Source organism: Galeopterus variegatus, unplaced genomic scaffold (assembly GCF_000696425.1).
Source record: "Galeopterus variegatus unplaced genomic scaffold, G_variegatus-3.0.2 Scaffold434, whole genome shotgun sequence".
Classification (NCBI taxonomy): domain Eukaryota; kingdom Metazoa; phylum Chordata; class Mammalia; order Dermoptera; family Cynocephalidae; genus Galeopterus; species Galeopterus variegatus.
The window spans coordinates 197,686-225,057 of NW_007726545.1; the positions used below are offsets into that span (position 1 = coordinate 197,686).

Genomic DNA, 27,372 nt, shown 5'->3' on the forward strand with positions numbered 1-27,372 from the left:
AAATAAATTAAAAGCATGTTTTTGCCTATGTACAAATAATCAAGTAAATGATCTTTTCTGGTGCTGTCCCTTCTATAACGAAGCTAATGGGCTTCTTTTATTAATCGCCTGCATTAGGCACTTTGAAACTATCAGTAGATTTTTGTTTTAATAAAAATACCCTTGGATAAATAAATTTTGACTCTACCAGCCCATCCTATTAAGAAATGCTGAAAAGAGTCATCGTCAAATAATTAATGACTAATTCTTTGAAATAAGGGTTGGGAATTTGAGGGTTGGGAAAAGTGGTAGTGATTTTACTAATGCTAATGAATTTTTATAACACATTCAATAAAATGGATACATGTTTGCATGCATATTCGGCTAACTTAAAATTGACTGTGTTATAATACTTGAATAATATACACTAACCCAGCAACGTCAGCAACACCTGAGAAACTGTTAGAACTACAAACTGTCAGACCCCATCCCAGATTTACCGAACCAGAACCTTTGGGGATGGACCCCAGCAGTCTGTGTTTTAACAAGCCCTTCAGTGGATTATGATGCATGAGAGCTACTGTTTTTCACGTATTTAGCCTTTCTTAAGGACTCAGATATTAGCACCTTAGGAAAACAAGTTAAGTTAAACTCAAGAAACTCTTAGCGCAGTCAGTTGAAATAAGGAAAATAGAGCAAAACCATGATATTATACTAGCGTGACAATAACATAGAGTTCTGTTCACAATTTCTAAGCAAAACATATCAATATTCATCCCTTACACTCAAAGTAATAGAGAGATGTTCCATTATAGTGAAACTGGTGGCTTTTTTTTGTTTTGGTGTGGGAAGTGAGTCAAACTCATTTCATCAGTCAGATTTTGAGAATGATATGAGATCCTTTCCAACTGAAACTGTTACCTTGCTAATGAATTTAAAAGGTGGGGTTTTGTTTGGGGTTTTTTGTTGCTTTAATTTTAATTATTAATGGTCTTGCCATTTACAGACACCAGTTTCCAACTTAATTTAGTACAAAGTAAATCTGCTTTACATTTTTTTTTTCCGTTCTGTTTGTATTGCCATCACTTTGTAGCATAGTTTAATACCAGTAACTCCTGAGGCAGTGACATGGGCTTTTTGTCTATTGTTGGGCTGGGGGCGGTTGCAGAGCTGCAGAAGCCCTTCTGAAGAAAGTGAAAAAGCTATTTGGAGAGTCCAGGGGCAAAAATGAAGAAATGGAGAAGGACCTCCGAGAGAAACTGGCTAACTACAAAAACAAAATCGATGATGCTTGGGACCTATTGAGAGAAGCCACAGATAAAATCAGAGAAGCTAATCGCTTATCTGTGGCAAACCAGAAGAATATGACTGCTTTGGAGGTGAGTCTTAGGAGCACTTTCCTCAGAAGCTTAGGAGTGGAGTCGGGTGAGGGCAGGGGGTGGTGTTGAACTTGTCTGGACTAGTCAAGTTGATGCACATTTGCAAAGGTCAAGAATGACAATTCTGAAAGGAAACTACTAAGAAGCAGAACAGGCAATGATAATTTTTTTTTTTTTTTTTTTTTTTTCTTTCATGATGATTACCCATAGAATGAAATGAAATTTAGATAACTTAAACTATGGAAGATTTTTTAAGGACAGTGTGGTACAGTGGATGAGCTCTTTACTGAGAGTCAAGGGATTTTGGTCTCTATGACAACTGTGCCACTAACAAGAAGTATGAACTGGACAAGTCAATTCACATCTCTAAACACCAGTTCCCCAACTCTAGAATGAGTGTATTATACTAGAGCATGTCTAGAGTATCTCGAAGTACTAACACTACATCGTTTTGCAATTCACCCAACCTAATCCACAAACCTGGTTCAGAGATCTGACTGCCAAAAATTATAGATGTTTTCTACATTTTCAAATGGAATCTGAGCACATGAGAAACGGAGAAATAGTTCATTGAGAGACCAGAGCTTGGGAAAATTTTGGTTCCCCTTTTCTTTGCAATGTGTTCTATGCAAATGATATTTTAAAAGAGACTAACATGAGCAGATCAAGTCTAGGTTATTTTCCCCTCCTTTTCCTCACAGACAAGAGGTACTCGTCTCCTCAAGGAGTTATGGGCAGCCTCTATCTTTGTCAGAGTGCTGATGGGTCTAGAACTAAATCACTTTTTTCAATTTTTTTTTCTTTTTTCCCCCAATTTCTTTCTCTCTCTCTTTCTCTTTCTCTCTCTCCCCCAAGGAAACTCTTATTCTTTTTAAAAAAAAATTTTTAAATAATTTTTTGTTTATGAATATTCATGAGATACAAAGCTGATTGTCACCCCTTGTGCTCATGATGTGAGGGCCTACTGGCAAATACCCATTACCACAAATTGCATTTGTACCCCGTGTCCCCCACCCAAGTATCCCCAACTTTCTTCCCCCTCCCCCTGTCCCCCACACTCCACTTTGTAGCTCAAGGAATGTTCTCTCCCTCTGCAAGTCCAATGCACCATGGTGGTCTTTCTTTCCTTCCTTCTTTCTCTCTTAGCTCCCACATATGAGTGAGTACATGTGGTATCTATCCCTCTGTGCTTTGCTCCAATTTCTTTCTTAATCTTAACGTTTCCTAAGAGTAAATTCAGTACCTTTGATGGCACAAACAATTTTCTCCCCAGAGACAAACCTACCTTCGCTGTTTTGAAAGTATCTGATCCCAATAGAGCAGAAACTGTAGCAGACCTATATCTCTTCTAACATCTAATTTTACCTTCAGTGACAACTCAGCATTCTCTGACATGTAGTATGCCCTCAAAAATGTTTGCTAAATGACAATGATGATCGAATAAAACAAACCAGGATTTTTTAACCACTTTTTTCTTTCCCTTTTTCTTTGGAGTAAAAAGTAAGAGGATGAATTAAATTTTTAAAAATAAATTGGTTAATGGACACAAAAAATGAGTACATTTTGTAATGACAAATATGCCAAGTATCCTGATTTGATCATCCCATATTGTACACAAACTATTGATAGTCAACTCTGTACCCTGTATCAATTGTGTTTCAATAATAAATAATAACAAAATAATTTTTTTCTGGGTCCTTCTTCTGGGATGTAGTCTTGTCATTCTGATAGAAGATTAAGGAGGCTCACTTTTTTCTTAACTGATGCATCTCATCTTAACCAATTTGGAGTCTACTGGCATGCTAGCAATATTCAAGAAAAAGCACTGTCTTGTGAGGCAGGATGCTGGGCTGCCGTCCTATCACAGGCTCCAAAATGATTCATCCTGCTCAGTGAGGTGACGCACCAGTGGCGTAACTTACCCAGAGGTGCACCTCTCCATTTTATGGCACAGTTTTAGAAATTAAAATTACCTATGTGGAAAGCAGAATAAGCATCCGGGAAGTATTTCAAGAAGAGTTATACTGGCACAGTAAATGGTGCTTTCCCCTATTCCCTCCTTTTAGTGATATTTAAAACCAGGAGCCATCATTCTTGGTTACCCCTAGAGATGCCTGGAGTTTATGTAGTCAGCATGGAAGTTCTAAGTGGTCCTTTTCAAATTTTCATTTTATATGCTATGCTTAACTAGAGACTTGTTTAAAATTTACTGGAGAGAACAGATTAACTAAATTAACATGAATAAAGCTGATCGTTTCAGGTTGCTTAGGTCTACCAAGGTTGGTACCAGACTGGCTAGAAAAAAAAAAAATCATCTGGAGAGTTTGTTAAACAGCAATGTTTCGTGAGCTTCCACTCAGAGAGTCTGAATAGGGTGGTCTGGGGTGTGGTCCAGTGTCCACATCATAAAATTCTCATTGAGTTAATCTGATGCCTGTATAGGTTTGAGAACAACTGATACATTACACCCATTTGATTGAATAATGAGCTTTTTTCTTTAAATGAACAACTTCATTGTGCTGTGCCCACTAAGGTGATATAATTAAGCCCAACTCAAGGGTTTTCATTTATTTTAAGGTGGTGAGCATGTAATTTTGATTATTAAAAATGTTTATCAAGCCCCTACTACAATCAAAATGTGCTAAACACAAAAGTTGATTGTATCAAACACTGGTCCTCATGATGTGGTTCTTGGAGCAGGAGCAGTAGCATCACCTAGAAACTTGCTAAAAATGCAAACTCTCAGGCCCTATCCCAAACCTATCAACTCAGAAACTCTGAGAGTGGGGCCCAGCAACCTGTGTTTTAAAAATCCGTCCAGTGATTCAAATGCAGCCTTATGTTTGAGAACCATCAGTGTAAGTAATAAGACACCATCTCTGATGACTTCACATAACTTATGAAGTGCATCCAAGCAAACCACTCTATGCACTACAGTAATTATCAAGGAGGTAAGCAGAAGAGCTCATCTAGCACATCTAAATCACCCCTGGGTTTAGGAAAGGGCTTCTTAGAGGCCCAAATAATTGTGCTAGATCCTAAAGAGTAAGCAGTAGTTAGTAGAAGGAGAAGAACATTCCAGAAATAGCAAAAAGCATATGCAAAGGCATGGATTAAAAAATAAGACATTTTTAGAGAAAATTTTAGGTTTTAGGATTGGAATGAAGACTGCCTGTGAACAAGTGGAGGGATAGAAATCAAGAGAAGATAGGCAGGTCCAGATTCAAGAGAATTGCATTGTGAGACAAAGCTAAGGAATTTTGTTTTTATCCTGAAAAACCTATAGGAAGCAATTGAAATATTGGTGTCAGGGATTAAAATTACATTTTAAGGAATTTGTGAGTGGTTCATGTAAACTGGAGAATAGGTTTTGTATTAGAAAATTGTGTGATATAAGGCTAGGCAATAGGCTGGGGTAATATTTAAAGTCTGTCAAGTATCTACCATATTAAGATGGTATTAGTAACTAGGGTATTTGAGGTCAAAGAGGAATGATACCTGGTCTCATGGAACTTACAATCTCCTGAGAAATTTAGATATTCTAACTTTTCACTATATGTAATACTGTGATTAACACTGACTGGAAGAGTCAGCAAAGGATTCACAAAAATGATGGCATAGCAGAAATTGAAAGAAAGAAAGAAGCAGCCTGAGCACAAACACAGAGCTCTGAAAGTTTAAGGTGTTCTGGAGAAATGTCAAATAGAGCAATCAGGCTCCTTCATAAGCTGCATAAAAGTCTGTAGCAAAAAATGGCTGTGGAAATGGCATTTGGAGCCAGATCATAGGAAGCTTTGAATGCAGCCTACTAAAAGGGGACAAGATTTGAAGGACATTTCCAGCAATGGAGAGAAGGCAGAGGGGACCTGGGGGCCTGGTGGGCAGAAAGAGAGAAGATGAGCAATTCAGTGAAACAAAGGAAGATGTATTGACAGTCTCTCCCAAAGTCTACCATTCTAACTTAGCCAAAGAAGGGATTGCAAAGAAAGGAAAGAGTAAGTTGCTATTCGAAGGATAGCCAGGAAGATAGCTTTTGCAGGTTAATGAAGAATCTACCATTCATGCACAGGGGAAAAAAAAAAGGTATTCAACTTGCAGAGTTCTGAAATGAATTAAGATAATTAATTAGAAGTTAAAGAAAAAATATAATCAACCTTGATATACAAATAGAATCATTTAACAATTCTGCTTATGCCATACTTGTGAAGAATAATTCTCTCTATACATGGGCCTTCCTTTTGGTTCCTTACAAACTCCAAGTTTCCTATCTTAAGTAGTTTATATCCTACATCATTCTAAATCCATTACCTCTCATCATTTATTTTTATAGCACTCATTTCATCATTACTTTAAAATGGGAATTATACTTTAATTCCCTCATTCATTTTCTCCCTCCTCCAGGCAAGCCATGAAGAACGTCTGTTTTTCCTCACTGTGTCCTCAGAGCCTAGAACGGTGTCTGGCACAGAGGCAAAACATTGTTTTCAATGAACGAATAAAGTGCCATAAAGCAAACACAAATAAATGATATCTCTATACTTTTATCAATATTTGGGAGTTCCACATCTTCATCTTTCCTCATTTCAAAGCTATATTCCATCAGTGTTTAATCTGAAAATTGGCCACTTCTAATATCTCTTTAATGTCTATGTCATCATTTATGCTTTAGTATAATAAAGAACACACTTTGATCTTTGTATAACAATTGGCTCCCTAAAATGACTCAGAGTTTTACAAAGGATTCTAACTGACTACTTTATTGAAACCATTTTAAATTACCTTGATTCATTAATACAAACAAGCCATGTTGGAAAAAGATGTATTTCTGTATCTGGTATAATCTTAAATCAGTTCATACAAAAGCTAAAAGCTAAAATTGGCATTATGTAAAGGAATGTCAGACTCTTGGAAGATAAAATGTGACTTGAAATCAGGGACATCAGGACTACCCGTACATTTGTTGTCTATGAAGAGGAATGACATATCAAGACTTCCTCTGAGTTAGCCATTGATGGGACTACCTGAATCAGCCAAGTGTCACCAGCACAAGTCTCAGGAATGAGCTCCATTTTCACTTATTCATTAAAAAAAATTTATTGAGGAAACTCTCTAGGTCCTAGAGATACAGCGATACATAACACTGTTTCTATGGATCTCATGATACAGTGAGAAAGATGGTCAGTAAACCAATAAACTAGAATATAATATGACCATAGAGCCTGGAAGCATAAGCTAACATGCATAATAAATGGTTTATTGATATATAATACATGATATTTCCATGGTATTGCATGATGTATTCAATTGTTGTCTTTCATCAGCAACATACAGGTCAATAAGCTGTGCCTTTTCATTAGTCCCTGTATTATGACTCATTGGTGTCTCTGATTTTCATCAAATAACCTGTGCTTTTAGCAAATCCCGGAAGAAATAAACAAGATGGTTCAATCTATATAAAAAATAAAATAATATTATCTATGTTTCTATACTTTATGGCCACCCTATAGAATATAATTCAGATAAATGAGTGCTAAGAAGAACAAAATAAAGTAATAATAATAGTTAACAATTACTTGGCATTGACTGTATGCCACACAGTGTTCTAAGCCAGTTCTCTAATTTTACTGTGTGTCTCTATCATCTGGGGTTCTCGTTTAAATGCAGATTCTGAGCCAGTAGTTCCCTAGAAGGAATTGAGATTGTGGATTTCTAATTAGTTTCCAGGTGATGCTGATTCTGCTGGTAGATAGGCCACACTTTAAGTAGCCAGGAACTAAGCATTCTACATGAGGCTAAATTACTTGCTCAAGGTCTCATAGCTTGTGAGTGCGCCGAGCTGGGATCCCACCCCAGGCAGACTGTTGCCTAAATGTAGCTTTCAATCACTATACTCTAGTATAGAGAGAATGATTGAGACGAGGATGGATGCTATTTTAGAAAGGTGTTCAGAGAAGTGACTGTGAACAGAAAATGGAGAAAGGAAGAAAGCCAAAGAACTGGGAAGAGCACATGGTAGAGGGAACTACCAGTGCAAAGGCTAAGAAACAGGAATGAGATGTATGTGCTTGGCAACATATTAAAGTGATTGATGAAGAAATAAGTAAAGAAGTGTATGAAATTAGTGCTATCCCAATGCAAATAAGAAATGTGATTTCTATAATAGGAGAGACAGTGCTTTCATAGTCCAGGACTCAGGGTCTATCATTAGGCAGACCAAGGTTCAAATCTTAACTACACTGTACTAACCGTGTGACCTAAAGTAAATCACTTATGTCTTACTCCATTTGGGCTGCTATAACAAAATACCAAAAACTGGGTGGCTTATAAACAGTAGAAATGTATTTATCACAGTTCTAGAGGCTGGGAAATCCAAGATCAAGGTGCTGGCAGATTTGGTGTCCTGTGAGGGCTCAGTTTCTGGTTCATAGACACCATCTTTTTGCTGTGTCCTCACATGGAGGAAGGATGAACGAGCTCCTTCAGGTCTTTTCTGTAAGACACCGATCCCATTTATGAGGTCTCTGCCTCATGACCTAATCACCTTCCAAAGGCCCCACCTCTTAATACTATCACCTTGGGGGTTAGAATTCAACATATGAATTTGGGGAGAACACAAACATCAAGGTGAAAAACACAGGACCAATAGAGTTGGTTTGAATTAAGTGAGAAAAGCTTATACACTGCCTGGCATATATTGAGATCTAAATGAATATAAACTAGCATTACTATTTATGTAAAAAACATAAATGGCCAAAACTTAAAATTGTAATTGGTGCAGTTAAATCTATTGGTAAAATAGTGATTGGAAGAATCTGAATGGGTCAGAAGCATGAAGAAAAAAGTAGGCAAAGATATGCTCCAAATAGAGAAATAACAATATTTCTCTCTCATTGATTTTACTCTTAGAGGCCAGGAATGTGTTGCATGTAGTTTTGAGACAAGCTAACTTTGAGATAAGTTCCAAAGAAAAATTAGAGTCTGCTCTCTTCTTATGAAACTGCCCATGAGGTTGATTCTTCCATGTTATGGTTTCTCTTTTTCTTGAAAAGTACTTCCCTTAAGTTCCCTTAGAAATCCCACTTCTTCAAATTTTACAGAACTCCCATAAAATAAATCTGCTCATGTTTATGCTCACTAAGTACTGATTTGTATATAGATTCTGGAATTCAATATGTAGTTCCAATGCAAATCAGTGTACTGCCACATGTTCAGTAGTCCATATTCAGCACTTACATTTAATTAAAAATGGATGTTCCATCCTGCTTTAAAAATAGTTTTAATTCCTCAGCTACTATCGCATAACATTTCTTTGCTTGGATGACTTTCTCACAATGGGAAGAAGAAATCACCTGGACAGACCTATAAACAGAGTAACTCTTGGAGGACTGGTTGGGTAATTTATATGATTCTCATGTAGCTACATTATCAACATGATGTACCTTGCTTGTGAAGCTTTTGTTCAGACAGCTCAGGACTACAGGGCTGGGTAGGGTTTTACCCAAATGGGATTTTGAGGTCTTTTTCATACTGTACTACAGAAAAAGAAGGAGGCCGTTGAAAGTGGCAAACGACAAATCGAGAACACTTTAAAAGAGGGCAAAGACATACTCGACGAAGCCAACCGTCTTGCAGATGAAATAAACTCAGTCATAGACGTGAGTACTTGATAAAACTCAGAATAAGAAGAGAGATGTTAAGACATAGGCTATCATAAATAGAAACCAATGAGAAATCTCAGTAATATAAGCAAATACTAATGAATGCTATTTTTTTTTTTTCTTGTAGAGGTAGAGGGGTTTTTTTGGTGGGTTTTTTTGTTTTTGTTTTTGTTTTTTTTCATTATTCTATTGTGACCATGCCTACCCGCTGGTAACAATTAGAACCTCATTTTGTTCTCCCAATAAACATGAATGTTTGTGTGCAGGTACTCACACGCTCACATGAACCTGTATTTTCTTTTCACAGTGATGAAGCACATTTTTTATAGGGGCAGCACCTATAACCTGCTTCAATATTGATATAACATTAGTTAAAAGAGAAATGTAAATCTGCAAACAGATTTTTAACGTACTGTCTAATGAAAGTACAGAGTGATATATGGTAATAGAAACGCAAATGGTCTAAAAGATCTTAATGACTATCTTTAACACATTTATACCTATGAAGTAGCATTTTTTAATAAAATAAATTATTTTTGATGTAAATTGCCTTCATAAAGTTTCCAATCTCTTTCATTAAATAACAGCTTTTATTCTTTATTCTCTTTTTGCTATGCCAGCAAATTTGAAGTTTCATAAAAAACTAATCATGTGTAATTATGTTTCATAAAGAAATTAGTAAATTAAGAGAGACTTGGATTCACTTGCTTAGAATTCCCTCTCTTCTCTATATATCAGTATGTTGAAGACATTCAAACTAAATTGCCACCAATGTCTGAGGAGCTTAAAGATAAAATAGATGACCTCTCCCAAGAAATAAAGGACAGGAAGCTTGCTGAGAAGGTGTCCCAGGCTGAGAGCCATGCGGCTCAGCTGAATGATTCATCTGCTGTCCTTGATGGGTATGTCATGTGTTGTTGGAAATGTCTATTTATTTGATACTTGTCCAAAAGTTTTGACTAGCAGAGATGGTAGAGGATCACTTTCAAATCTTGATTTCTGTAATTTTGAGCATACAAGCTAAAGAGCCTTTCTGTGGAAGAGCCTAATTAATAGGGCCTGGGCAAAGCTCTTCTGGAGCAACATCAAAATTCCAAGTTAAAAGCGGATTCAAATATGACTTGCTAGGAAGTAAACATAGCCCTAGGCTACACACATAAAAATTATTTTCTGTTCTTTACAAAAGCACAGTGGTTGCCTTATTAGCCTTTTAAATTATAGTATATAAATATATATTCTGCTTCAAATTTCAGTTTTATGTTCCTAATGGAGTCAAAACAATTTATTGTTAAAAGGGTGGCTATTGAAAATGTGGCCCTATACATAAAATCTTTAAGTCTTCTTTTCTATTTCAAACTCCAGGAAAACACTACATATGCCCCTGTGAAATAACAGCTCATTATAGCTGGAATTATTACATGGGTCAGAGGAGGGAGGGGCAGGTAGGAAGGGTGTATTGGACCTGTGACCTGTCTTTTAGGTGTAACTCATATGCTATCCCTACAATTTTGGGATTGTCACACTAAATGCAGGTGCTATTAGCCCCAAGACTAATTTTTCCAAATAAATCTACACCACATGCAAGTTTATTTTCCATACTTATCATTCATTGATACAAAGGAAAATATTAATGTTTGAGGACCTTGGGCATTACATGCACAATTTAGAGTGAAGGGTGATAGATGGAACAGTAAGCTAGAACTCAGAAGATCCAGGCTCATGTGACCTGAAGCAAGCTATTTAGCCTTCTAACATCCATTTAGCTTCCCCTAGGAAATGCACCCACCCCAGAGGGATTCTGTGAAATCTATTCCAGTAACAAGTGCTCTGAAACCTGGAATGTACTTAACAAATAACATGAAAGATTGCCTCATTGCATACATGTGATTGCAGAAGCTCTTGGAGGATGCTATGCGTATTTAAGATATGTTGGTAGTATTTCACAGCTGAATTATTTAGAAATATGAGTTTAAGCTGAAAACGAGAACCCAATGCAGTAAGTAGATATGTTACCATAATTTGGAATTATCATAATTGCATTGGCCCTCATCATTTGGAAGCCATGTTTGTTATAATTAGGATTTTTTTCATTTGAGAACCTTTGAGTACTCTGACATTCTTTTTTTGGGTCATCCCAACAGTATCCTTGATGGGGCTAAAAACATCTCCTTCAATGCGACTGCAGCCTTCAAAGCTTATAGCAATATTAAGGACTACATTGATGAAGCTGAGAAAATTGCCAAAGAAGCCAAAGGTCTTGCACATGAAGCTACAAAATTGGTAAGAAACAAACAATGTATGTGCTAACAATGGAGGTCAACCTTTTTGAATACGTACCCAAACTAAACTTTTCTTTTCTTTTTCAGCTTACTCATTTTATTTATTTATTTATTTATTTATTTATTTATTTATTTATTATGAATATTCATGAGATACAAATTACCAGAAATTGCTTTTATACCCGATGTCCCCACCCAGTTGTTCCCCAACCACCCTCCCTCTCCTCCTCTCCCCACCACTCCGCTTTGCAGCCCTAGGAAAGTTCCCTCCTTCTGTAAGACCATTGCACTACTGTGGTCTTTCTTTCCTTCCTTCCTTTCTCTCTTAGCTCCTACATATGAGCGAGAACATGCAGTATTTATCCCTGTGTGTTTTGCTTATTTCACCCAACATAAGTTTCTCAAGTTTTGTCCATGTCGTTGCAAATGGGAGTATTTCATTATACCACAGTTTCCTTAAACTTTTCAAATTTAAGTGAGCTCTGGAAAATCCTAGTAAATTAGAATATTTGTTTTGAATCGTTTTCAAAGACTTCTTTTAAAAATTTTATTCAAAATAAATTCTCGGTGTGCTGTAATCATAGCAGAAGTCTTCTCAGTCACCCACTATTTATCACTGTCAGCATCTTGAAGTTATCACAGCTGCCAAGCAGGTTTGTGCCACCACAACATAAAAACAGGTAAACAGAACACTCTGGACAGGGAAGTATAACAGTGTTATTCTAAATGTCATAAGTAATAAAAGTTAACACCATTGTTTATAATCACACACAAGTTGGTTAAATGTGAAGTTTAACTATAAAGTGCACTTTTTACAAAACACATCAGATTATATGCTTCTTAACTATTTATACTATTTTTATGAATTAAAAAGGCCTTAACTTTTGGCTCTGGTCATTGTTCAAAATTCATTTGGAACTACTATTTGGAGTTTTGGGATTCCAAATTTTATCACATTATTTGAGTATCTTTAATAGTGACAAATCCTTATCCTTTGTATGTTGGGCAACATTTTGTAAATAAGTTGCGTGATAAGCCTTGGTAATATTTAATTTGACATATTTTAGGTCAAAAAATATCTCATAGAAAGTACATTGTGAGTTAAAATGTTTAGAACCATAATTTACTCTTTTTGCTTCACACAGAAGAATCTCCCAAATGCATCAAAATTTGGAGGAGGGGAGTGGACCTGACTGGAAATTGGCTATAAATAAAATATACATAAATAATAGTATTAAAAAAACAGATCAATATTTCCTTTGCTCTGGTATTGGGCAAAAAAATGCTTTCTTGGATTTCAGGGATATTCAAATATTTAATACCGTCTTTGGGGGTTTATTTTATGATCATAATGAAAATGTCATATTCTATCAGCAATACTTCTGTTTTTGGTATCTCTGGAATGAGCTCTACTAATGCCATATGTTCTGTTTATTTCTTATTCAAAATAGAGACATGATCATTGTAGAAACTTTCCTATATTCAGTTATCCTTTCAAATGAACCTATTTTTTTTTAAATCTAAACTAAATTTTGTATTCATCTTCTTATAGATAATTTTCTATTTTAAAGACCCTAATTTTCAAGTTCACCGTTTTCATCCAACCTGTTTTACTGAAGGACCATTTTCAGCATCTAATACAAGACCTAACAAACCGTAGGCACTCATGAATGAATGAATGGATGGATGGATGGATGGATGGATGGATGGATGAATGAGTGAATGAGTGAATGAATTTCATTATAGTTGATACATTTCAAGCCTATTTACAATCTTTTTTACCAATAAAAATCTTGCTATTGTCATTGCTTTATACTTAAAAATGTCTAACATTTTTATGTTAAAGAGCTATTTAATTTCACCCAATTAAATACTCTCACTTTACACTTAGGAAACTCTCATTTTTATGGCAATGTGAAATGTGCACTTCTCTTTACCACCAATGTTTTACATGATAGGCTAACCAACCTCAGACATAGAGCTATGATGAGTTGTAATGCATCACAGCATGTCCCCTGATATTGTTATTCCTTCTCTCTTTCCACAAACCATGTAAGAATAATTAAATGTCTGAAAAATTGCAAGATAAGTGCTGAAAAGAATCACTGGCTTATTAAATGGCTATCAGCAAATACAAAGAGGATTGATTTGTCCCAGAAAGTTTGTTAGATTGTGTTTTATGAACAGAATTTTAAAAGCTTTAATTTTAATAAAATTTTAATAGTTCTATTTTGCTGGAAAAGAAATATGTTTGCCAAACATGAAGTTTGGCAGTTACCTAGACAAGACTGGCATCTCATAAATATAAGATCTGGTGTTATTGCTAGAGCTATAGATAAACACAGAGGATGAGGTTAAGTTTATTGTTTAACTATGAAAGAATTCAAAGGATAACAATACAGAAGAGTCTTCTACCCATTTAAATCTAGTCCTACAAAGAAGGAAGAATGCCTTCAATGAATTAGAAAGAAAAAAAGAAACAAGGCATTTGCAGGAGGAGACAAAAAAGGCCTATTAGACAAGCAATAAAACAACCAATTACCACTGTGAAGAAAATGGAAGTGAGATCATTTGAGAAGAAAAAAAGCATTGAAAATACCATAAAAACAGAAACCAATGAATGGTAGAAATAACCTCTAAGCATAATTGAGACAGTATTTTTAAGGCCACTTTAATTTTTAAAATTTGCTTAATCTACCTATTTATAAACACTCACAGATAATCAAGAAGGGAATTGAAAGGAAAATGTGAAAGAGAAGAAAGCTGACACTTTATAAGCAAGAGGAGGCTATATGCAATTTAAGTTTGCAGTATGGTATACCTCTATAATGAGCAACAAACACTTTTCTTGCATAGATAATTTCTCTAACTATCAGGATGAAATATTATTTCACAAAACTAGACATTATAAGAAAACCCACTATTTTTCTATTAGTGTTGGGTAGGAAAAATATTATAAAGCATTTGTTTTCTTACATACAATCTCCAAGATAACATCTCATTTAGACCTCTCTTTGGTGGGTACAAGGAAAGGAGAAAGGAAAATGTCAATATCTCCAAACAGCAAGCAAACAAACAGAAGAAGGAATTATCCTTAGTTCTTAGTTGCATAGTTCTGGTTCTTAATGATAATGAAGAATCATTATATGACAGTTATCACACAAGCATCTTCACCTGTTCTGAAATGTCGTCTTCCTCCCCTTCTTCTTTTCCTCTCTCTCCTCCCTTTCTCTAAGGCAGTGGAATGTGCTAGTTATGTTTATATACTTTGATGTGCAAAATTTAGGCAATCCTCAACTTCTCTAAGTATCTTGCATTAAAAAAAAAATGAATTACTCTAACTTTCCATGGCAACTGAAGATTTCATCTTTCTCTGGCCCCTCTCTTCTTCACCTTGCAGTCACTGTCATCGTCTGAAACTTTCTGTCTCTTTCTCTGTCTCTCTCTCACACTCACACGCCCACCCACCCACAATGTTCCTTAATACCCTCTCGTCCTAAATCCCATTTCTCAATTTTTCTCAGGGTTTAGTTAGATTTTCACTAGGAATGAGTATTAGAAATTGGGAAGAATTTATACTGTCTGTATTAGTCAGGCTTCTCCAGAGTAACAGAACCCGTAGGAGACAGATGACAGACAGAGAGAGAGAGTAGATATGAGAGGAGGTGTACCGTGAGGAACTGGCTCACATGATTATGGGGATGCTGAGAAGTGCACAGTCCGCTAGCTGCAGACCCAGGAAAGCTGGTGGTGTAGTTCAGTTTGAGTTTAAAGGTCCAAGAACCAGAGAAGCCAATGCTATCAATCCCAGTCCAAGGGCCAGAGAAGATGACATAAGATGTCCCAGCTCAGCCTGTAAAGCAGGAAAAAAGGGGTGAATTTCCCCTTCCTCCGCTTTTTGTTCTATTCAGGCCCTCAATGGATTGGATGAGGGGCGACCACACTGGGGAGGGCCACCTCCTTTACTCCCACCAAGAAACACCCTCACAGACACACCTGGAAATCATGCTTCATCTGGGTGGCCGTGGCCAGTCAAGTTGACACATAAATTAAATAACATGCTGGTCTTCAACTCCAGTCTTCCTCTGTATTCTCCAAATTCAAATTCTTCCTCCTGTTAAGATTACCCATATTTCTTGGGAGCCATTATTCTAAAAATTGCTGGTAGGGTCTTTCCCAGACAATTGTAAGAAAAAAATATAAAAAGCAGAGAAGATGAGGGCAGTTTGAAAGTAATGCATTTTCTCATAAAAACAATAATACTGGGATAGTTGGTAAAGAATGGTGCTGTGTAAGCAAGATGCAACTTTAGACAAACTGAAGAAAAGGGAGGGAAAGCCCAGAAAAAAAGAATATTATACAGGAGGAGAATATGCCTAAGAATTAAGTAAGTTTAAAGTGTTAGACATATATCCTAATAAATACATGAACTGCTCTTATAAGTACCTTCCCAGTGTTCATTACCTAATATGAGGAGAGTGAAAATCCACAGAAACCTCAAAAGGAACTTTTTCTTGCTCTAAGGTCAAGTGTCTAAGAAATAAACTAGATTTTTGAAAATTTATTCTTAAGTGGCATATCAGTGAGGGGAGAAAAACCCTGACATAAAGCACTAACTACAGTCATTCCCCCCCCCCTTACCTGTGGGGAATAGTTCTAAGACCCCCAGGGGACAGTACTGAACCCTACATATTCTATAGTTTTTCCTATAGACACATACTTATGATAAAGTTCAATGTATAAATTAGGCACAATAAGAGAAGAACAACAATAACTAATAATCAAATGAAACAATTATAACAATATACCAGCATCACTACTCTTGCACGCTGGGGCCATTATTAAGTAAAATAAGGGTGACTTGAACACGAGCACTGCCGTACCACAGCAGTAGTTGTGATAACCAAGACAGTGACTAAGTGACTTCCAGGCTGCGAGCACCTACAGCGTGTGCACACTGTATAAAGGGATGAGTCACCTCCCAGGCAGGATGGAGCGGGACAGAATGAGACTTCATCAAGCTACTCAGAACAGTATACAATTTAAAGCTTATGTATGGTTTATTTATGGAATTTTACATTTAATATTTTTGGACTGTGTTGGCCATGGGTAACTGAAACCACAGAAAGCAAAACCATGGATAAGATGGTGGGGAGGGGACTCCTGTACTATAAAATACACTATAAAATATATTTCATTCACTGAACTACTATAAAGTATGCTTCAAAGGGAACATCAAAATCAACAAAATCAAGGAGCGTGGAGATTAGAGGCAAAAGTGAAAAAAATAGTAAATTGCTACAAATCAAAGTAAGCATTGTGAGGATCGATATAATAATTACTAAATGTGTGGAATTAAAAACAAAGTAGAACTAAAATACAAGAGAGTAGTAGTAAAGTGGGGCAGTTATTCACAGTTAAAACTTTTTAAGGTTCTTGAATTTTTGAAGAGAGTGAAAAGCTGTTACCTTTCATCTTTATTAAGTATACATATAAAACATTGAGGATTAGAATAGAATATAAATAACATTATTAGATATCTTCAGGGAAACAGTACCAATAGGATGTGTATGCATGTATACTGAGAGATATGTATTTTAAAGAATTGGCTCATGCAGTTGTGGGTTCTGGCAAGTCTGAAGTCTATGGGGCAGGCCACCAGGCTGGATAGCCAGAGAAGGGTTGATGTCGCAGTCTTAAGTTCAAATGCATCTGAAGGCAGAATTTCTTTTTCCTTAGGGAGCCTCAGTCTTTTAAGACCCCCAACTGATTGGATGAGGTTCACCCACATTATGGAGAATAATCTGCTTTACTCAAAGTCTATTGATTTAAATGTTTATCATATCTAAAAAATACCTTCATAGCAACATCTAGACTGGTGTTTGACCAAAAACTCAGTACCATAGCCCAGCCAAGTTGACACCTAAAATTAACCATCACAAACAGCTATGCATTTCAAACAAATAGAAAAAAGAATGTGAAGGGGAGGAGAATTTTAAATCAATTCTATAAAAACCAAAAACAAAAAAAAAAAAAAAAAAAAAAAAAAAAAAAAAAAAAAAAAAAAGAAAGAAACAAGCAAGCAAAACGTGGTAAATATAAAACAAAATATGGTAGAATTAAACCCAAATATAGCAGTCAGGGTAATTATCACTACTGCCTTGAGAAATAACCCCTGAAGTCTCAGAAGCTGAACACAATTCATGGCTATATCTCACATCACAACCCAACGTGAGTCATAGAACCCTCTCCTTCTTGTAGTTACACATACCGTGTTGCCTCCAAGATTGTCCTGGCAGGGAAAGAAAAAGAAGGAAGAGACATGCTGGTTCTTACCATGTTGTCTCATGTGGCTTGGGCCACATCTGGTCTGAGTCCAAAGACTAAAAGTAGCCACTTGCCCCAACCTAACTATAAAGGAGTTTGGGAAAAATAGAAGGCACGTAGTATATTTGATGAGTACTAACAGTCTCTAATTCAAGTTGTCCTCATAAAAAACACAAACATTAAAATTGTCAGTTAACAATTACTTTCTAATTGACTTAAATATTTTACCAAAGGCACCCATCTATATATGACTTATACAAAACACCACTAAACCATATGGATACAGAAAGACTGAAAATGAAAGTATGAGAAAAGATACACTAGGAAAACTCTAACCGGAAGAAAGCTGGTATACCCCTATTAAAAACAATCAAAATAGGCTTTAAATTTAAAAAAAAAAGTTTTTAGGGATAAAGAGAGTCATTACAATAGAAATAAAAAAGTTGGCAAAAAGATTAAAAAATTGTGAACCTGCAAAGTTGTAACAACAAAGCCTAAAACTAAAATTAAATCAAGCGAAGAGATGTAAGGATGCAGATTTTAAAAGTACCATAAACAAGATGATTAAAAGGCCTTACAGAACTCTATATCAACTAGATAATTAATTCTATAAGCTCCATTAGGTAAAGTACCCTTGAAACTTAAAAAAAAAAAAGGAACATGAACTACATGAACTACATCACAAAGCAAGTATCAGCAAATTCTAATGATCCAACAGCACCTAGACTACATTCTCTGATCACAATGCAATAAATTAAAAAATGGATGCAAAATGATGACCAAAAAAATTTTTTAAATAAAAAGCACACTTTAAAGTAATTCGTGGGGCAAAAAAACCTATCATACCACAATTTGAAATTATAAAATATTTAATAATGAAATGAAAATAAAACTTCACATAAGAAATTGTGGGATGCATATAAAAGTGACAACTACAGGAAAATGTACCGTTTTAAATGCAATTATTGGGAAAGGATAAGAACTGAAACTAATTATCTGAGGTTTCTGCCCAGTGGTTAAAAAAGTACAAAGAAATAAAAATAAAAGCAGAAAGTAATGACCTAGAAAAAAACATTAGACAGGGTTTACAAAACAGAAAGCTAATTCTTAGAATAAACAGACGAATAAACAGAGAAGACAAGAATAATTAAGCAGACAGAGATGACACATATGGACAGGATTAGGACTAAAAGGGGAACATAACTACAGATACCATATAGAGTAAGAAATAAATATGGCTATCCTAGAGTACATGAGTAACTTTGTCCAAATGAATTTGAATATTTGGATGAAGTGGACAGTGAATCTAGCCCCAAATTTCAAATATTCAAAAAGAAATAGTAAACCTAAGTGGAACTTTATTCATTAACTGAATTGAATTAGTAGTTAACAATGTCCCTACTACAACATAACAATGTCGACCAAAATTTCAAGGACCCATTATGCAAAGTGTTCTAAAGTAATAGAAAAAGGAAAAGTTCCTCAGTTTATTTTATGAGTGCTCTCTTCTTAAAATTATCCATCTTTTGCTCAAAATTCATATTTTAAATTAAATAATCTGTATTTCTGAGCAGTCTTTATTGTATTTTTTACTTCATCCATAATAAAGGTATGTTTGGTACCTCCAGTGAGCTAAGGAACTTTTCCTTCCTTTTATTTTCTTAGGGTGAGTTAGAAAAAGGCATGCCCACTGCGCTAGACGTGCCAGCACCCAGCGTGGTGAGAAGTACCCTGGCCAGTGCCATAGCCCTCCACTGGAAACTTTGGGTCACACACGGACCACACAGTCCCAACACCCAGGGTCTTGTGTGTCATTTGGGAAGTTCCGAGACTCTTCTTGCTGTCTGCATAGCTCCATGGCCTGCTGCCTCTGTTTTTACTGCCTGGTGATTGTGGTGTTTTGCTCTGTTCCTATTTCCTTTACCCAGAAAACAATGTCTCCAAAATTAAAATTTAAACTGACAGTAGACATCTCCCTCCAGTAGGGGGAAATATGGATAAGCACAAATGGCCCTGAATATTTCACTATTTCACACACAATAATACATGATTTTCATATAAGTAACACCTGGTATACAGGAGGTTATCATTAAATGTAGATTTCCAACTCCCATCTCCAAATGCTGATGCTAGAAATCTAGAGTGGCAATGATAATTCAGATATTCAGAATTAATAATAGGGAAGTTGAACAGAAAAGATAATTTCGAAAGAAAAATAAAGTTATTCTCTTTCCTTATTTGAGATTAAGTCTGAGTATCTATTTGAATATAGATAACATATAGGTTTTTGCTGTGGTGGTATGTTTTTTCTTTTTCTTTTTTTTAATTGATCAAAGTTAGGTTCAAGGGGTATCTCCTAATAAAGATGCTGGAAGAAGCTACGAGGTCAGAATTTGGGAACCGGAAGATCACTATCCAAATTGAGCACATATTATTACTTCAAAAAGTTTGTGGAAAATTAGAATTAAAAGATAATATAAATCTGGGCTTGCCCTGTGGCTCACTCGGGAGAGTGTGGTGCTGGTCGTGCCGAGGCTTCTGGTTCGGATCCTATATGGGGATGGCCGGTGCACTCACTGGCTGAGCGTGGTGCAGACCACACTGTGCCAAGGGTTGTGATCCCCTTACCGGTCAAAAATAAAAAAAAGATAATACTTAACTCTTTCCATGAGCTTTTTGAAAGAGATGTGTCAGCTAAATTAATGTCTTTTCAAGAAACATTGTGCAATCTGTTCTGATTTCTCCATTGCCTAAATGCTGTTAGTAAATATAGTACCCAGAGCTTAGAACTTAATTTTTAAAATATATTTTTTTAACTGACAAATAAAAATCATATATGTTTATCATGTATAACATGATGTTTTGAAATATGTATGCATTGTGGAATGGCTAGATTGAGCTAATTAACATATGCATCACTTCACATATTTATTATTTTTTGTGGTGAGAACAATTAAAATCTACTCTTAGCAATTCTTAAGAATGCAGTATATTGTTATTAACTGTAGTCACCATGTTGTACGCTAGATCTCTTGAACTTATCCCTTCCATCTAACTGAAATTTTGTATCCTTTGATCAACATTTTCCAACCCCCACCCCACCTCCTCACCCCCTGGTAGCCACCATTCTACTCTCTGCTTCTATGAGCTCAACTTTTTTAGATTCCACACATAAATGAGATTATGTGGTATTTGTCTTTCTGTGCTTGGCTTATTTTACTTGATGTGATGTCCTTTAGATTTACTCATGTTGTTGCAAATGACAAGATTTCCTCTTTTTAGAGTCTAAATGGTATTCCATTAAGAATATATACCACATTTTCTTTATCCACTCATCTGTTGATGGATACTCAGGTCGATTCCATGTCTTGGCTCTTGTGAATAATGCGACAATGAACATGAAAGTGCAGATATCTTTTCAACATACTGATTTCATTTCCTTTGAATACATACCCAGTAGTTGTATATGCCCAGTAGTGGGATTGCTGGATCACATGATAGTTCTATTTTCAATTTTGTAAGGAAACTCCATACTGTTTTCCATAATGGCTATGTTAACTTAATTTCCATCAACACTGTGCATGGGTTCCCTTTTCTCCATATCCTTACCAATGCTTGTTATCTTTCATCTTTTTTTTATCATAGCCATTCTGACAGATGTGAGGAAATATCTCATTGTGGTTTTAATTTGCATGTCCCTAATGATTAATGATGTTAAGCATTTTTTCATATACCTGTTGGCCATTAGTATATCTTCTTTTGCAAAATGTCTGTTCAGGTCCTTTGTCCATTTTTAGTCAAGTTGTTTCTTGCTATTGAGTTGTTTGAGTTTCTTATATATTTTGAAAATTAACCCTTTATCTGATGTGTGGTTTACAGCCCATTCCACAGGTTGTCTGTTTACTCTTGTTGATTGTTCCCTTTGCTGTGCAGAAGGTTTTTAGTTTGAAGTAATCCATTTTGTCTTATTTTAGCTTTTGTTGCCTGTGCTTTTGGGGTCATGTCCAAAAAAACCCACTGCCTGGATCAATGTGATAAAATTTTTCACCTATGTTTTCTTCTAGTAGTTTCATAGTTTCAAATCTTGAATTTAAGTTTTAAGTCCATTTTGAGGTTATTTTTGTACATAGTGTGAGATAAGGGTCTAATTTTATTCTTCCACATGTGGCTATCCAGTTGTCCCAACACCATGTATTTAAGAGACAGTTCTTTCCCCATTGTGTGTTCTTGGAAGCTTTGTTGAAAATCAGTTTACCACAAATGCATGTATTTATTTCTGGCCTTTCAGTTCTGTTCCATTGGTCTATGTGTTTGTTTTTATACCAGTACCACGATGTTTTCATTACTATAGCTTTGTAGCATACTTTGAAGTCAAGTAATATGATGTATCCAACTTTGTTCTTTTTTGCTCAAGATTGTTTTAGCCGTTCCAGGTCTTTCGTGCTTCCATACACATTTTAAGACTGTTTTTTCTGTTTCTGTGAAAAATGTCATTGGAATTTTGATAAGGACTCAATAGAATCTGTAGGTCACCTTGATTAGTAGGACGTTTTAACAATATTAATTATTCCAATCTATGCATACAGATTACCTTTTCTTTACTTGTGGCTTCTTCAATGTCTTTCATCCATGTTTTATAGTTTTCACTGTATATGTCTTTCCCCACCTTGGTTAAATTTACTCCTAAGGTTTTTGGTTTGGTTTGGTTTTTTGTGGTTTCTTTTAATAGCTATTGTAAATGGGATTGTTTTCTTGATTTCCATTTTAGATATGGTAATTTTGTATTCTGCAACTTTAGAACTTAATTTCTTACGTAATTTAATGTTCAATCTCTAATCACATAAGGTCATTTTTTACCTTTCATTGATCCAATTTTGATGCTTATGAACTAGTTATTAACATGAGGTATTAAGCATGCCCACATTTTCAATTTTCTCCTTAACTTTTAAAAATCTTTCTACAACTACATATCCATTGTACTTAATGTATAAATAGCATTATGAAGCACACAGGCTAATCAAAGCTAAATAGAATTCTTTCTTGCCTTCAGACTAGCAATAATCATTTGTTATTACTTGTCTTGCTAATAAAAAATAATGATTTTCCAACTTTCACCTATATAATTTGTTATTTTCCTTTATCATTATTTTTTCTTTCCTTTCTATTATTATTCTTTCCTTTATTATTTTCTTTAATATTATTATTCCTAATAATTTATTATTATTCTAATAAAGCTTTTGAGTACTATATTAGCAAGATTCTTTTGACACCACTGCTGTTGGTCAATAAATCATAGAATGAAATATTGTAAATCTTGCAATAGTATGATTATACATTAAGGCATTTCTAATGAGTGTTTGTCTAGAAATGCGGTCTTATATTCTCTTCAGTATTACTTACATAATTTGCTTTTTGTAACTGGACAGACTGAAACACATATAGAATACTTTCAAAGTGATTTTTGAGTTTATACTTTCCGCATAAAGGACTGGACAGATATTCAAAGAATACATATTGTGTTGAAAAGGTCCAATAAAGAATGGTGTCAGCCAGGTTGTAAACTTTAATTCACATATACCTTGTATTTTATTCTGTCAACTATTATGTAGCAGTCATTCAAACAGTAATTTTGGCTTTTATTACTATCTGTAATTACTGAAATTTACATTTTATACCTGTATGACGTTAATGGGAAATTATATAAAACCATAATTGATATGACAGTTGAATCTGTCACTAAAACTCGTGAGGGTTTTTCTTTTCTATCAGCAATTCAGCAACTTATCTGAGAACTAAGTGGTTCTCACAATAGCAAATATGGAAAAGTCAGTGAGGATCTAAGTTATATAGAAAAATATTGAGTCAAGGTATGAAAATAGTGTTCATTAATCCCGACTTTAGTGATTCTTTTTGTCCATGATAAACTCATTTGATTCAATAACTAAAAAAACAATCTATTGGAAGCAGAGAAGCAAACTTTCATTTTATGACCCGACGTAAGACGTATTTAAAAATTCGGGCATGAAATGATAAAAATCAAAGGGTTTGTGTCATCAGTCAGAAACACAGAAACTCTTTGGGATGATGCTATATAATGCAATATAAGTTTGAACTAATTTTCTTCAAGGCAGCAATGGTCTTGGTGCCATCCATCTGCTATTTAACATTTCTACCCATAGATGTAATAATCAAGAGGTGAGATTGCTGTGTTAGGTTTGATTCTGGATATTAATTGCAGGGAAAACTCCAAGCCATATGAGAATGGTCTCTAACTCAATAGACACTTCTTCGTTGCCTTTACTCAAAGTCAAGACTCTTTATAGCATCCGTCCACCCTGCCTCTAGTGTCTAGCTGCTGGTCCAGTCCCTGCCTCATTGCAACAGACTAGTGGCACCCATAGGTGCTAGAGCAATTATGGCTGTCATGCTGTAATTGGGGGAAAACAAGACTTACTTAGTAATATATTTTTAAATTCTCCCTTGATTGTCTTTCTTGGTGTTCCATCAAGCTAAAAATTCAGTCACAAATTTTAAATTCTCTTTAGCAGTTTTTGTGATTTCCTATTTTATGTCTGAATGTTCTTTGTGTGCTCATTTGCTTTCAGTCTTCCATAGAGACTCATCTAGTCTCCCTACCATCCTAGGAGAGAGAATACGCAATGCAGGGATCTCCAGCCTTTCATCAGACTTCCGACCAAGGCCAGATCTTTGGGTTGTTTCGTGACTTTTTTCTTCACTATTTCATTTTAATATTCTAGAGTATTTAAAAATATATAGGCTATATTAAAACACCTTTAAAATCAATACACAGTGATTTCCTTATTTTAAAAGTCTACAATCTTTTTAATTATTACAAAAGCAGTTCATGTCCATTATAGAAAAACAGAAGATACAGATAAGCAAGAGGAAAAAATATAAAATGTGCATAATCCTACCAACCACAAATAATTACTTTTATAATATTGTTGCATATCTTCTCATACCTTTTCCTATGCAAATAGTTTTTGCACAAATGGGTGATTTTTATATAACTCTTTTATAACAATATATCAGTTAACATCACGTGTTTTTAAAAAATACTCTCAAAAATATATTTTTTTAAAAATTACATAGGACTAGATTCTACCATTTCTTCTGATAATTTACTTTAATATAGTAAGAACATTATCCCTGATTTTTAACAGTAGTCTAACATATGAGAATATAAATTTCTTGGCTACATACTTTACAGAAACACAGCACCTCATCACTCTTACATATATTCCTATGTATTTTGAACAGTTTTTTTTTTTTCCTTTTTGTCTTTTTTCGTGTCCGGCAACGGATCGCAACCCTCAGTGTCGCGCCCGTATCGGACCGGGACCGGCAACGGGATCGCAACCCTCGGTGTTGCGGCCGCACCTTGCTCAGCCAGTGAGCGGGAACCAGTCTGTATGTGGGATCCGAACCCTCGGCGGGAGCGCCGCCACGCTCCCAAGCGGCGCACTATAGCAGTGCGCCACTGGGCCGGCCCCTTGAACAGTTTTTTTTTTTGAAAAAATTTTAAGCTTAAAATCATCTAAGTTATATATTCTCTTGGCACATTAACCCCTGTGGAAAGGTGCAAGACATGTCTTATGAAATAAATTATTTCATAAAGAGACAGTAATGGAATAGATCATAAATCATGCTAATATGTTTTTAGGTACTACTTTCTTTAAAAAAATTAAAAAACATATTCTGCATTTCTCTTTAGAGTCAGCTCTTTCAATGAATTCAGAAAGCTTATCTCTAATAAAGAAGTTGTTTGAGGAACATTTAGAAAAACAATAAAAGTATTATATAGAAGTATAAACAACTTTTCTAAACTTGCTTGTTTAGGAAATAAATCACTGGGGTACAAGTTTTCCGCCTGATAAACTCTAACTCATCTTCAGATCTCATCTTCAGGTCTCTATCCCCTGATAGAACCTCCTGTGACAGCCACACACTTTGGTGTTTCTGTGCTCCATTATGGCAATGATGGTTTTTCTTTATAAGTGACTTTTTTTGTCTGTCCATTCCTCTCCACTCCAGTTCCATTAAGGAAGAAATAGTCTTTCCATTTTGAATACTCAGAGTTTACTGTGGTGCTTGAGACATTTAAAAACTTTTGTTGGGTAAACCAATCAATTCATTCATCTATTAATCAATGACATTATGCTTTAACAGAAGTCACTATAAATATTTAACGAATAGTAGGAAGAAAAAAACTAACACATGGTAACATACAATCAAGTTCCAAGCTCTTTGTTAAATCTTTCTAGACTTTATAATTTCATTTTTTTCTATCCTAATAATGTCTTAAATTATCTCACATTTTTATAAATAACTAATAAAAACATACAGCAACTTACATAGAATGATAGATTCTGCTTTGCATGATATAATATTTTTATATAATTTATATACGTATATGTATATATACACACAGAGAGTACTAAAGAACTTATCATTTATAAAAATGCAACCTCTAAAAAGCAAGAAACAAAATATCTTGCAACTCTAAGAATCTCATTTATATTTCACATATGCTGTAGACACAGCTCAGAAACTCAGATGTGATGCTTATGAATATGTATGAAGTATAATTAGCTTGGAAAACGCTGCTTCATCACCTGTCCTGATATTCTTGATGTGCTTCAGTAACTTACTTAGCAATATTGGGAAAAGGTCTCTCCAAATTCCAGTGAGTTGAAACAGTTTTGTTTGTCCATAACATGTTAATGTTTTCTATTCCCTCATCATACAAAAAAACCTATCCTCTAAATTTTGCATTGTTGGTAGACTGCTTATAACTGACAGGTGTATACTGTCAGCTCTTTGCTTTAATATTTTGGAGAGATTCTTGAGACATTGAGACCTGTCTTATTCCTCCACGTCTCTTGAATCCAAACCTTTTAAGTCCACAGTCCTTACCTGAGGTTACTGCTTTCTTTTCTCTGGTCTATACTATTACAACAGCAAACTGATGGCTCCTTTTCCTCCATATGGCTGCCCAATTCAGCTTCCTAGACTATAGTTCTGGTCATACTCTCCTACTCAGAAACTTTCAGTGTCTCCAAGTTGCTCATTGCTCAGTTTCCGTAGTCTGACATTGAAACTTTCCAGAAAGAGACTCCAACCTACCTAATAGCCTTACTTCTCCACACAGCCGTTCACAAACTCTACAGTCCTATAGAACTGAAATACTTGCTGTCCTATCCACACATCAAAATTCCCTGTCTTCCTGCCCTTTCTTACACTGTTTCTACTATATCTCCTATACTGCCACATATACCACCTGTCTCCTTATATCTGAGCAATAAGTGCTTGACTAAGAATCCATGAAGAAATCACTGGCTTCCTGAAAAATAGGAAAGACAAGAAGCCTGGAAGCAAAAAAATCATGCAAGACTCAGAAATGTGATAGAAAATTAGCAGCAGGGAAGTCAATCAGCAGATAGTCGTCAATCAGCAGATATTCTTCAATCTTGGGCCGGCCCGGTGGCGCACTTGGTAGAGTGCGGTGCTTGGGTATGCAGCGGCGCTCCCGCCGAGGGTTCGGATCCCATATAGAGACTGGTCCGCTCACTGGTTGAGCGTGGTGCGGGCGTGACACCGAAGGTTGCGATCCCATTGCCGGCCCCGGTACGGGCGCAACACTGAGGGTTGCTATCCCGTTACCGGTCACGAAAAAAGACAAAAAAGGAAAAAAAAAAAAAAAAAAAAAAAAAAAAAAAAAAAAAAAAA

The 27,372-nt window shown here is 35.5% G+C and overlaps 1 protein-coding gene across 1 annotated transcript in view; it reads left to right on the forward strand.

Moving 5' to 3' along the window:
• The window catches only part of LAMA2 (laminin, alpha 2), a 310,853-nt gene that overhangs the window by 190,560 nt on the left and 92,921 nt on the right, over positions 1-27,372 (forward strand). The window contains exons 28-31 of the mRNA XM_008568714.1: positions 1,148-1,358; positions 8,897-9,013; positions 9,755-9,918; positions 11,158-11,296. Of these exons, the coding sequence (XP_008566936.1) occupies positions 1,148-1,358; positions 8,897-9,013; positions 9,755-9,918; positions 11,158-11,296 (631 nt within the window). The remainder of the gene's footprint in view (positions 1-1,147; positions 1,359-8,896; positions 9,014-9,754; positions 9,919-11,157; positions 11,297-27,372) is intronic.